General features: G+C 40.2%; 1 protein-coding gene across 1 annotated transcript; it reads right to left on the reverse strand.

Moving 5' to 3' along the window:
- Window positions 1-9,896: 9,896 nt before the first annotated feature.
- On the reverse strand, window positions 9,897-12,538 carry LOC112572823. The gene is made up of 2 exons (XM_025252725.1): window positions 12,204-12,538; window positions 9,897-11,208 (listed from the first exon to the last, which is right to left on the reverse strand). The coding sequence occupies exons 1-2, from the start codon at window positions 12,491-12,493 to the stop codon at window positions 10,935-10,937; spliced, it is 564 nt and encodes a 187-aa protein (XP_025108510.1). The 5' UTR covers window positions 12,494-12,538; the 3' UTR covers window positions 9,897-10,934.
- Between the last annotated feature and the right edge of the window lie 336 nt (window positions 12,539-12,874).

The following is a 12,874-nucleotide window of genomic DNA, read 5'->3' on the forward strand; positions in this document are numbered from 1 at the left end:
TATTTGATTTGAATGATGCAGACGACAGAGTAAACACTTGATCAGCTGTTGACAGCTTGACGCTTCAAAACACTTATCCTTTGTTTTCATTAAAATTAAATTTAGCTGGAGAAGAAATTTTCTTACACTACTGGAGTGCTGACTATTTTTTTTTTATCCTTGGTCAGGGAGGATATTTCTGCTGGCATTTTGACTTTGTGTGGGTGAAACTGCCAGAATGACAGCTAGGTTGTATTTGAGATGATTCAACATTGAACCACAGAATTATTCGGCGAAACAAATTCCCTAGAAAATAGTAAATAAATTAGACTTTATTCAATATCCACTTGCAGGACATAGGACTGTATTCTGTATTCTAGTGTCAAAACAAGTTGTACAGTCTCTCACCCATCACCAAATGCTCCAAAGAAAGTACAGTATGTTTATTAAGCTTACATTTTTTCCAAACATCTGGCAGAAAATCGCTGGGAATAGGGCATAAAGTATGTTCAGAAGGGATGCTTCTGCCCAAGTATTTAATTTATATTATGCTCAGAAGTTGCTATCCAATTCATTTTATATATACCATTCCATTCTTAAGCTACAGCATTATAGCTATAAATTTCAATTGTATACTTATATAATAAATTATATCAATACAGAGTTGAAATATATATGGAATGAGGCTGGCTTATTGGCATAATTACAGTATTCTAGTTGTTAAGAGTAATGTTTATGGAAGAGGTGTTTTCAGTAAACTTTGATTTTAGATGGGCTACATGAGAGATTGCTAGTCAAGTTAGCTGCACATGAAGTTTGTGGTAATATGCTTAGGTGTATTAAAAGCTTTTTACTAGGTAGAATACAACATGCTAGGATCTGTAAAATCAGGTAAAGCCAAAATTTTGACAGGCATTTCTTAGGTATTTTACAGAAAACACACAGCATGCGCAGCATATGTCTTATGCCATAAATTTCTTCAGCTGGTCTAGAAGAAAAGACATTTCTGGGCCTTCTTGATAGTGGAATCCACTTTGAGTTCCCAGCTCAGATCATAGGAGATGATAGAACCAAGAAACTGAAAGTGGTTGACCTGTTCAATGGCATTGCTATTGAGAGTGAGGCTCAACAGGTCCTTTGTTCCTGCGGAAATCAACTATCATCTCTTTGGTTTTAGATAAATTGAGCTACAAACCATGATCGCTGTACCAAGCATGAGGTGATCCACTTCTTGGCATTAGGCAGACTCCTCGTAATTACCAACCGATGCCTACGCCTTTTTCTGGGAATAAGATAGCTCAAAAAAGACTGTGGAAAAGAACCAACCAGAATGCACTTAACCAAGACATAAAAAAGTCAAATGTGGCTGAATATAACCCTAACCCTTTTTATTCTACTTTTGTTTAACTTTTTGTAATCTAACTAGTATTAAGTAGATTTATGAAAGCTGTAAGATTTTATTTATGTGTGGAAGGTTCTACGTATATTGGAAAAATTCAAGGTATGTAAATTGTAATTGAATTTTTTCTTTTTTTTTCTACAGGAATTCCACTACTCATGGGTTGACTTTTTTGTTCTTACTAAAAAATTATCTTTTATCTTCTACATTGTAAATAGAACTTTTAATTTTATGTCTGAAATAATTATTTAAAAATAACTTTCATGCTGTTGTAACCGAGTGGTGTGTGTGTGTGGGGGGTTGAACAGTGACCACAACAGTCCAACACTCAAACCAGAAAGGCAGGAACCTGTCAGCAGTTGCACAACTCTTTAATGTAGGCTAGAACAACAGCCCCGGCTGTGTCGCTTGTCTTCGCGCCTTCTCTTCTCAGTTTTCTCCCCTTACTGTCTTTTCGTCTCAGCTCTGCCCTTATATACTTCAACGGGCGGGTAACTTATCGCGGTCTTTCACAATCGTAACTTTACTCGCATGCATCAGCATTTCCTGCCAAACAATCGCTGGTCTACCGGCCCACTACACCGTAAATAATTAATAAGTGTAATTTTCATGTTAATAATTTTATTGTTTGTAGTACATAGTTTGTTCAAAAACAACTTGTGCTGTAAATAATTTAAACTGTTTAACCTTATAGTTTTTGTAATTGTTTAATTGTATTTTTTGCCTTCTAGTTGTACATAGTTAAAAGTGAGGAAACAGAGATTTTGAAAAGCTGCTGAATGTTTTCTTCATGGGGTGTCAGCCTGTGTAGCAGTGGTGGTAAAAGTGTGAGATAGGGTGAGGGATGCAGCAAACATGGAAAGTTGACGGGTTGGCTACGGGGCTTTCGCGGGAAACGAGGGTTATACACGGGGGATTGATAGATTTACTATGGGGACTTTCACGGGGATGGGGGGGGGGGAATGACGGTGACACTCGTGAAGATTGGCGGGTTGTCTGAGGGGCTTTTGCGGGGTAACAATGGTTACTCGCGGAAATTCCCGTCTGGGCTCCTTAGGGCCCTGCTCCCCAAACCCACCGGTTTCCCAACAACGGTTCCTTGTATCTTCCAGCAAGTTCTTGCAAGCTGCGAATTCTTTTCATCCTATGTAGTCAGTCGATCGCTCATTACGTCTCTTGCTATAGAGCTCTTTCCCAGCAATTTTCCCGCAACGAGTTCCTGTTTCGCACATTGCAATGCGAACAGCGTAAGATCACAAAGCACATCGTACTATGTGTAAATGAATAAGTGCAAAAAAAAAAAAAACAACAACCCAACTGTTGAATTTATTCTATGAATTACTTCCTTTAGAAAACTAAACTAGTCAGCCTATCGGGAAGTGGAAAATGCTTACATCAAAGATTTTCCGGGTGCTCACGTTAAATTTGTGTGTGTGGTTGCCTTGGTGGGATGGATAAATAATTTCGCGGGCGATATAGGACCCGCGGGCCGGACGTTCCCCTGTAATACGTTAATAATAATACCAAGAGAGAGGGATGACAGCTGTGAGTGTGCACCCACACACATGCACTTTACCTGTAGGTCGCCTTCGCTTACTAGGTACTCGGGATTGGTGGCGACTTTCTGCGTCACGTCAATGACGACTCCTGGTCCGATGAGGCGAGAAGAGGGTGTCCGATGCAAACCCGCAAAGTGGGAGGGGGGCGTCCAGAGGAGTGCCGCTGTGTTCGCCCATTTCAAACTTGTTACTCTCCATCCTGATGGTTTTATAAGGATAGTGATAGGTAGGAATTATAACTACAAATGTATGGTAAATAAACTGCGAAATATCATGGCAAAGTCTTCTGGTATTGTCAAGCTGCTAAATATCACTTTAGTGACACTGTCATTGTTTGTTCCGAGACAGTCAAACTTCGGTATACGGTTGGGCAGCCAACTACCAACTACATGTCAGTCAGCTTGTATCATTTTTAGCCACGTCGTTTGTTAGCATTGATCCAAAATATTTGTCTATGGTTGTATATGGCGTTTAATGTTCATCGATTACTTTAAAATCTTTTTCATCATTAGCTTTAAGCAAATATCCTTCACCTTTGCCTTAACCTATGTCTTCAAATTCCCTCCTTTTAACTTCAAAGCAATGGCTAGAACGACCTCAGTAAAAATTGTCCAAATATTTCATGTATACTCTACCCTCACAGGTATTGTATGTAGGTTTATGAGGAGAGAAAGAGGATGGGGTCGCTGGTCTGTTTCAGGCGCCAAAAGAGGAATTTCTCATATACAGGCCCCCACAACTTTTGAGCAAGTAGAGGATGGGTAGGCAAACTACGGACCATATAGCTTACAATTTTGAGACCGGCCCACAGAAAACTTTGCCCACCCCTGAATTAGAATTATTAATCACTGTTAGACCCTTCACTTCACAAAGAAAACACAGTATCATTGGTTGTATAGAAATGCATACATTATGCGACTTGGATCTTCTAAAATAACTTTATTCTTAAAGATACCTAACTATATTCTTTATTCTTATTGTTTTTTGCATTCTTTTGTCACTTACGTTTCCGTGCATTTGATTGGCTCCTTTGACATTGGGGGCCCTATGTGGGGGGACTAGCCCCTCACCCTTATTTCACGCCCTATAAGTCGGCCCAACGTCATTCGCGACGTCTTTAGCGACGTCCACAACAGACACGTGAGCCTAGTCGGGGCGTGACCGAAGCAAAAGAGCGGGCATGTCTACAGAGAGATGTTTATTCGCCCACGCAGTCAAGGAATTCGAGTCCTGTGGATTGCATGTCCACATCTACAGGCACTTGACAGATAATCGCAAACACTCGCTTCTGTGTCCACACCGGCACGGGCAGCCTGTCGATCCAGACAATCACCAAGTCAGGAAGCTTTTTTCGTTCCTTACTCGTTGTTTTATTTATTTATTTTTGTTTGTTGCTGGCAGATCTGTTTAACCCTCCACACACACACAAGTTCTGCGTATATAAACACTTACTGAAGCAAATTGCTATAATGTTATTACCTAGGTCAGTGTTTACAGCCAGATGTCGCCATTAGCTTGTCAAGGTAGTGATTGTCGCCACAGGGCACGGAGAGGGCAGCAGTCTTTTTTCTTCTTTCTTTTCTGTCTTGAAACTTGATGAGAGCTTCCCAGGATCACGCTGACTGTATGTGCATGATCAAAAACATGCACGCACATAATCATACACACCCTTACAAGTCACGGATGTCCTTAGGTGATGTAAGCAGGACCACCGAGAGCCAGCACTGTGTCAAGTAACTATGAACAAAGCACCTTTGACCTCTCGCTTAGAAGCTGCATCGCTAGGGGTGGGCCGCCATCCTATCGGTGCACAGTGTGACCACACATTAGTAGCATACCTACCTCTTCACCGTCAATTCCGATTTGCTTGCAGGTTCCCTTAAGTGGCACATCAATCCAGCAATCTCAATGTAAGAACGTTCTTCTAGACGTTAATGAGCGATAAATCCTCGGTGTCCAGCGGCCTTCCTACTCCAAGCGCATCCAGCTAGAATATGATGCTGCTGACTATGCCTCCCACCCGAGGCCCGCCTACCTTAGACCTGGAAATTGTATACTACACAGACTTGAAACTCAACATCTGTATGTATAATACTTAGTTGTTCCTTCCTCGCTGTGAAGGGGGCCCTTGTTCAGTGGATTTTTCCTTCTTTTCTTTGTCTTTTAAAGAAAGAAGGGAAAAAAATCCACTAAGGGACCCCTTCACAGCCGCTGGCCCGGGTACAGCAGACCCCCTCCTCTCCTCAGGCCTGGATGTAAGTCTAACCTTTGGTCATACTGTTCCGTGTACTTGACATCACTCAGAGAGTTTGCTACTCAGTTTTCTATTACTTCTTCGAAGCCATCTAAGACTCACTAGAAAACATGTTTTTATTTCATTATGTGAGAAACTTACCCTAAAACTTTAGAACTATCTACAGCTTTATTTCTCGCTCGCACGCACAAACACGTCAGGCATTGAAATGAAAGGAATAACGAACTCGTAATTGAACAAGCTTAGTTTTCCAAGGTGTGGAATACACCACATAAGAATTGATAGGTGATGTAGCAGGAACAGCAGTACTTGCTGGTTGTACTGAACACTGAATTCGACGAACTGGCCTGCCACAGTATGAGCAGCCAACAACAGGAGACGATTGTTAGACAGTTTGTTGATGTTGTTATCCTTTGTCACCAGGCCAAGGTTGTTGCCTGATTGGCTTTGATCAGGCGGAGAGCCAGATGTTTTCTCTTTTGGTCGTGTGCACACAGCGTTGGCAGGCAGCAAACACCAGCGCCGCGCTGACGAAACAGTAATATAATGAAGTCAATTAGTGCATACGATGTTTGAATATATTTAATAACTTGAACCCAGATAAATAACTGAGATCGCAGATAAAAATAGGAAGCAGTGTTACTCACGCGCGCACACACACTCTTTCTTTTTTATATACTTTTACATGCACGGCACACTGTGGGATACAAGGCAGAAAAGTCCTATGCAACAAACAGTCAATTCAGCGTTAGTTTGACGAATATCCCAGGACTTTCTCCACGATGGGTAAAAACAGTTGGTGGGATAGGATGAAATTTTCGTTGAACGGAATTTTAGTTTTCTATCTAGACTGCCCTACTAGGTCTTGACTGCCTCGTGACCACTTTGGCTCGTTAATACATGCGTTGGGAAATATTGTTGGCACTAAAAGACTGTGAAACGTTAGAATTATTGTTTTCTTCGTTTGCTCTTTACTATTTGAAAATATCAAGCATGTTATAGACCTTTTTGGGTATTTTAATATTGGCTTTCTGATATTGTGAAATATCATGCTTATTGTCCTCTTCGTTTATTCTTTGTTATTGTGAAATGTTGTTGGCTCTTGAATTTTGTGAATTATCAAGCTTATTCTAATTTTCTCGAACTTATTCATAGCACCACAAATACGCCTGTCCGTCATGTCTTGAACAACAGAACAACAGAAAGTTTTGTTAAGAGTATAAAATCAGCAAATAAGCTCATGAATTAGAAAATTATTCACAGAGGGATTGATACAATTACAACTTACCTGAAACAAAATGGAAAAAAGCAATTTGTCGCTAATTATTTTCTAACGGTGATGACACCATTAGTTGTAGCAGTGGCAATCTTTCAATATTTCAATGTTAGGAGCTGTAACATCGGCATTGTTTCATGTCGTCAAAAGTTAAAGATTGGTTTAAGTTCTACATAAAAAAGTCAATAACAGGTCATTAGGTTATTAGGTCTGTTAATGTTTTTGTAACAATACATTGTGATTAAAAATATTATGCAGACTATCATATCGCAGGTGGATCGACAAAGATTATCACTTTCTGAGTCATCAAAGACCGCAGCTAATGATAGAACATCGAGTATATGTCAGACAGGAATTTCCATGACAATGAACCTCCTTTGTGAAATGGGGCTAGATTGGTTGAATGTGCCCAAAATCTTGTTCCTGGGACAGAAGTTGGAAAGAAGTATCTTGAATGGATTTAAATTCCCTCAGTTGAAAAGATCTTGCTCTCCAGTTAGCCTTTAAGCTACATCGAATCCCACTTGTTTGACTAGTTGACAGTGGCCAGTCGTGAGAAAACGACAGCCAATTGTTCTTTCCGGATAAAAAATGTGACAGTTGGTTGAAGGAGCATTAGGTTTTCTCTCTTTTCAATGTATATCATGTTTAGCAAGAGCACGAAAAGCCCAACTATTTCCTGTCACTGCAAAGACAAAACACCAGCGATTCTCAAAATTGTTGTCGTTGATGAAGCATTCCACGAATCTCATAACAATTACAGTGACTTGTCTCTGGGAAAATTCTTCGATTTCAGAGATAGGCAAACGGAAAAATATTTTCTTCGCATTTTCTATTTGATTTCAATTCAGCAACCAACACAATTATATTATTTCACCACCTCTTCCCTTCAAAAAACGACCATCCAAACAAATAAACAAAGCGCACAACAATCTGTACTTACTAGTAATTGTTTAGTTGGATCACGTATGTTTTTTTCCACAAAGATAAACTCCTGTCTATAGGGGATCGCGCCAAACACACCAGAAAAAAGATTTAACGAAGGAAGAAAAAGACACTTAAAAAGGATGATTAAACAGCTCCCATACCCAAAAACTTGTATTAGCTCTTCTAAAACAGTCTTGAAAAATAGATGGACAGTGCAGAAAATAATGGGTGTTAACAGCACAAGCTTTTAGATACTTTACGAAAGCTGATAAATAATTAAAGTATCATTCCTTGATTACCTTTATTTCGTTTTCATTGTCAAGAATATGTAGCATTGCTTTCAGGAGTGCGTTTGATTCTTCGATCACATTCAAACATAAAATATGCTTACACAATGAGGTTTAATGATTAATAATAAAATGGAGAAGCTGATAACGAGCTAAGAGGTAATAAGTATTTAAAGAAATAAAACCTTGAGCTAACTTATGTGAAACTATGTTTCAAGAAATGGAACTATTTTTTCCCCCGCTTTTTAAAACCACCTCATCGCACCACTTCACTTTGCCTGTGTGAAAGATTAGGTCCGTGTGGGGCAGTGTGCCAACGTCTTCGTGTCCATACCTCCTATATTCTATCTCAGCGCACGGCGTTCAAAGTCAGTGATCTTCGACAACACGCACGCGCGAGTTTATGTGTATACACGTGCGCATGTGCAGATTGTGTGTGAGTGTTATCTAAAATTCCCTATTGACATCTCTCATTCCATTGGTCTGCCTACGAAAGGAAGGACGCAATGGGGGCACTGTTTGCCGACCGGGCGGGAGGCAGAGGGGAAACAGATATTGCGGAGGTTCACTAATCCAACCGTTCACGTGGGAACCCACGCGACTTGCGGAGCGCAGGTAGATCGGTGAAAGACAACAGGTAACGTCCGCACAACCCTCTAGTTCACTCCTCACATGAAAGCTCCACACTTCCTCTTTACCTGGCATGCCGTTTTGCATTGGGAATCGTGTCCAACCCTTGAAAGCGTGTGCGATTTGTTTTGTTGCAAAGAAATACCAGCTAAATACTGGCATGAAAACCTCTCACTCAGCCCTCACTAACCACATTCACCATCCCCTTTTTCTTTGTTCTACTTCTGTAAGTTTTTCCGGCATTGAAATTAGTAGCGGCAAAGCTTTAGATATGTTATTTTGACGAGGATTGCAGCTTTTGGAGTACAACTAAGGTCTGACATTCTCCTTCACATTGTATTTAGAAAACACACCCACCCACTAGGTGTGGTTTTATGCAAGCGGTACGACAGTTAATCACTTAGCTCGAGGTGATGCCAAGCCAGTGACTTTATTGGACACTTGGGGGACAGAGTGAATGGACACTTCATTACGAGTCAAGCAACACTTACCTTTTACCTGCTGTTGTAGTAAGGCCCACTTCCAGCATTCGTACAAACTGTATAGTCACGCTAAATAACGTACAGTATGACTTTGGCAAGAGATCGTTCACACTATCTGGACTAACAGTAAGAAATGTCATAAGATATGCCCAAACACTTGTGAGTTTCCAGACCACCTTAAATATCGTCTTGTCAAAATATTTTCCGGCTTGACTCTTTTGCTGACAGACACAGCTATAGAACTCTCTGCTTCATAGCTACTAGATACAACTACAGTACCATCTGGGTCTGTATCTAGCACTAGTTTTTGTGTTTGATGTATTAATGAGGGCTAATATAAATGGTGATTGGTTTGTCATTTTGCCGGTTGAATCTAATGTCTTATAATAGTTATTATTATTTGATGCTGCTATTTGTTACTATAGTTTCAAGTGCAGCCGTTAAACTTTTGTCCCGGTTTTTACTGTTATTGTGATTATTTTGAGGTTATTAGCGCTGAGAGCAAAGAATCATCAGCTGAATCATGCGCTGCATAAAATAAAATTTTCTTGATGCTCTTCTTCTTTATCTCTCTCTCTCTCACACACACCCCACCACACACCACACGCCACCATACCACTCACACACCACATACCACACACACACACAACCACACTAGGAGTTGTGGAGTGTTTTGCTAAATTCAAGATAAGAGAGGGCTTCATATACGCCATCGAATCGCTGTACAAGAACTTGATGAGAGCAGTAGCATGCAACTACTTGCAGCGAGGCCACACTCTAAGACCGTCTTTCAGGTACCTTGGTGAGCTGGGACATTCGATTCTGAGGTGGACAAAAAAAAACAAAAACAAACAAAAAAAAAAAAAAAACAACAAACCATTACAAACACAAAAGAATAAATTGGACATGTAGGACTTGCTTACCACCACTCAACAAGTGTTTAAGTGGCTCGCACCTGTTGAGGGACCGGTATCGGCGGTCAAAGTAAGACTGAAAGAATGAATGCTAGTGCAAACGGAAATAAGGCATTAAAATAATAAGAAGAAACCAACAGCAACGAAGCCTTTGGTGTTTATAATTAAAAATTCGTTAAAACTTTACGGTCATAAAGTTGTTTGCTGTTTTTATTTCACATAACCATAGAGATACATGCTGAATGTTAGTCCAACTCATTAGTTACAATGTCGCAAATGTTTGATGTTTGAAATGTACAGCATTTAACTGACAATGTCAACAGCGCCATTTACCTCTCTGAAGTCGAATGAAACCGCGAGGAAACATTCCTAAACTCTGGCAATAAACTAAATTATAACTTAATTATACTTAAGTTTGCACCTTTTTCCAAAATAATGTTTTGTGAAATAAAAAAACAACTATTTGCCTTTAGAGGGTAGCAGGATATTCAACTGTGCGATACTGAGGAAGAATCTCTCATTTATTACACAACCTAACATCTCACTTCTCACATGGAGCATATTGACTGCTAGGCACGAAAGTATCCGAGTTAAGACTAGGTAGGTGTTTGTGTATTTCTAGATGATTCTTCGACTTTAAAACTATTACTAGTACTTCCCTACGTCCACACAAATTTATTTCCGCTTCCTAAACTAATGGCATTTCACAATAGTTTAGTTTGGGAGAAATCGGTCATGAGACGCATGAACATACAATTTTCGGATAATGCAGTGGAGATATTTCAAAGCCCCCCGCGATTTCTGTTTTTAATTTACAGTGGTAAATAAAAAAATATATTTGGTCGTTGCTGTTCCTTTTGAATAGCTGATAAGCCCGGGCCTATTTTTGGATAACATGGCAGGCTGCAAATAGTCCATTTCTCTTCATCATCATAATCTTCTTAAAAACTAGAAGATAGTTACTACTAGTTCGTTATTACTATTGAAATATATTTGCTGCAATCGGGATTGGGTGCCTGAAATCTTGACTATCTATTCTTTTTCTTAAACTGTTCAGCTGCTTACAACTTTTAGGTACCTCATCTAAACGACAGCCTGCTAATCTCAGCAAAGTACTTTCGGCCTTTTTGGCATTAAAACTTAGCCTTGTTATAATACAGACATTGTAATAAAGCGGTTGGTAACATCCCAGGGTTAGGTAGCTCTTTTGCATGGCACCCTGCCGTCTTAGAATTCCTCTACGTATCGTGTTTTGTAGGATGCCTGGCTCTTGTCGCACGGGGAGATCTGCACGTTCTTTGGAGCGGTCTGCAGAGGCTCAGGACTCGGGTAGGCGAACACCCAGCAGTAGAAAGAGGTCTGGTGGGCGCAGGTGACGCTGGGAAACGTGGCGGTGAGGATGTAGCTGGTGTTTACCGGCGTCTGGCGGATCTCACCTTTCACTCTCAGGTCGTACAGCCTTTGCTCATTGGGGGAGACGTACTCCATCTCCTCCCGGCCCCTGTACAAACACAGGGCACGAAGTCATGAAACGGCTACACTGTCAACTATGAAATGAATTTCAAAGATCCAGGCAAAGTAATAGCTAAAAGCACCGCTATTAATTTGTCACAAAAATTTTTTGTAGACTTGGACATTACTTTTTGGAAGAAGGCATACATTTCGTCAAATTTTAAACTCTAACATAACGGAACGGCACGGTCGACGTAAGAGTTTTGAGTATATGCTAACGAGGCGGTGCCAACAGCAAGAATGGCGTTTTCTTGACAAGTGAAAAATGACTAAAACGCGGGTAATAAAACTATTGCCGGATTAAAGGAATTGATATTTTGTAATGAGCTAGACCCATTCATTTAAAAATAATTTTTATGTCACAAATTCTGTACGAAACTATAAGACTACTTCGCTAAGGCTGCACTTCTCTCCCTGTCTTTGTAGAAACACAAGAGTTCGTGCGCCAACAGTGTGTGTGTGTGTGAGAGAGAGATAAGCAAAAGAAAAACTAGGAAGTTAATAACAGAACTACCATTTCATGAAATTTTCCTTTTGGTTAAGTGTTAGCAGGAAAAACCTAATGAAGATTTAGGGGTTGGGAGCGTTATTTTATTTTAAAAAGTTCAAAAGATTGCTCTGATTAGAAAATCAAGATCTGTACAAGGTATAGTTGTTAATCTGGTTGCACCGTCTGACAAGATTTCACTCATATGCGTAAAATAATGTTTAATGGGTAAACTAATGCTTGACACCAGTTCATCACACAGTAGACATTGTCGATAACTGTCAGTTTTGTCTCTGACCACAGTAACTGAGATCTGAAATAATGTTTAGTGTGACAAAAAGGAAACGTTTTGCTTTATTTTTAAGCGTGTGCCACACACTCTGATGAAAATTTCAACAGATTTTGACATCCACAGTACACTACTAGTGTGAAATAATAACTTGACAAGAAAGTTGGGTGGAGACGGCAAGTTACAGAAGACCTACATTTACAGTTACCTGTGCGGAAAGAAAGCAGCGATCTTGGCCGCTACATCGGACTGGTAGAGCCAGATGTGAAATAGTTGATAACTCGTGTCTACCAGGGTGGCCTCACACCGCAGGACTAACTCATTGCCGTAGTTTACCATTGTAGGAATGACACTTTTCAAAAATAGAATATCTTTTCCGGACGAGTTCCCGTGTTTCAAGTCGACCTCGGATTTGTAGAGAATGTTACCTGTCTCGGTCTTACACAAGACGCATGCCATGCCGAGGAATATAAAGAAGCAAAGAGTTGTCACATACATGTTGTGATAATTGGGCGTAAAACAAGAACAAAAATTATCAATACTATTCTCAGCTCAGACGAAGACAGTCAAAAATCGAAGTGCAGTGTATGAACGCCTCGGAGGGTTCTGGATGAATGCGTTAGACTATCTTCTAATGTCGTCAAACTACAGTGACGTAATATTTCCTCGTTTTTGTCGTCAAAGGACCGTCACACAAGTCAAGAACACTTTCACGAGAAGTTTTTCTGAGTTTCACGATCGGTGATTCTGTAACTACATTATTTTCAGGATCATTATGTGTGTCCCAGTGTCCCACTTTTGTTTCTCCTGGCTAACACTTGATAAAGGCAAGAACCAGACATAAAAACCACTGCAGAAATTTTAGAGGATGGCTCAGTA

This window comes from Pomacea canaliculata, linkage group LG9 (genome assembly GCF_003073045.1).
Source record: "Pomacea canaliculata isolate SZHN2017 linkage group LG9, ASM307304v1, whole genome shotgun sequence".
Classification (NCBI taxonomy): Eukaryota; Metazoa; Mollusca; class Gastropoda; order Architaenioglossa; family Ampullariidae; genus Pomacea; species Pomacea canaliculata.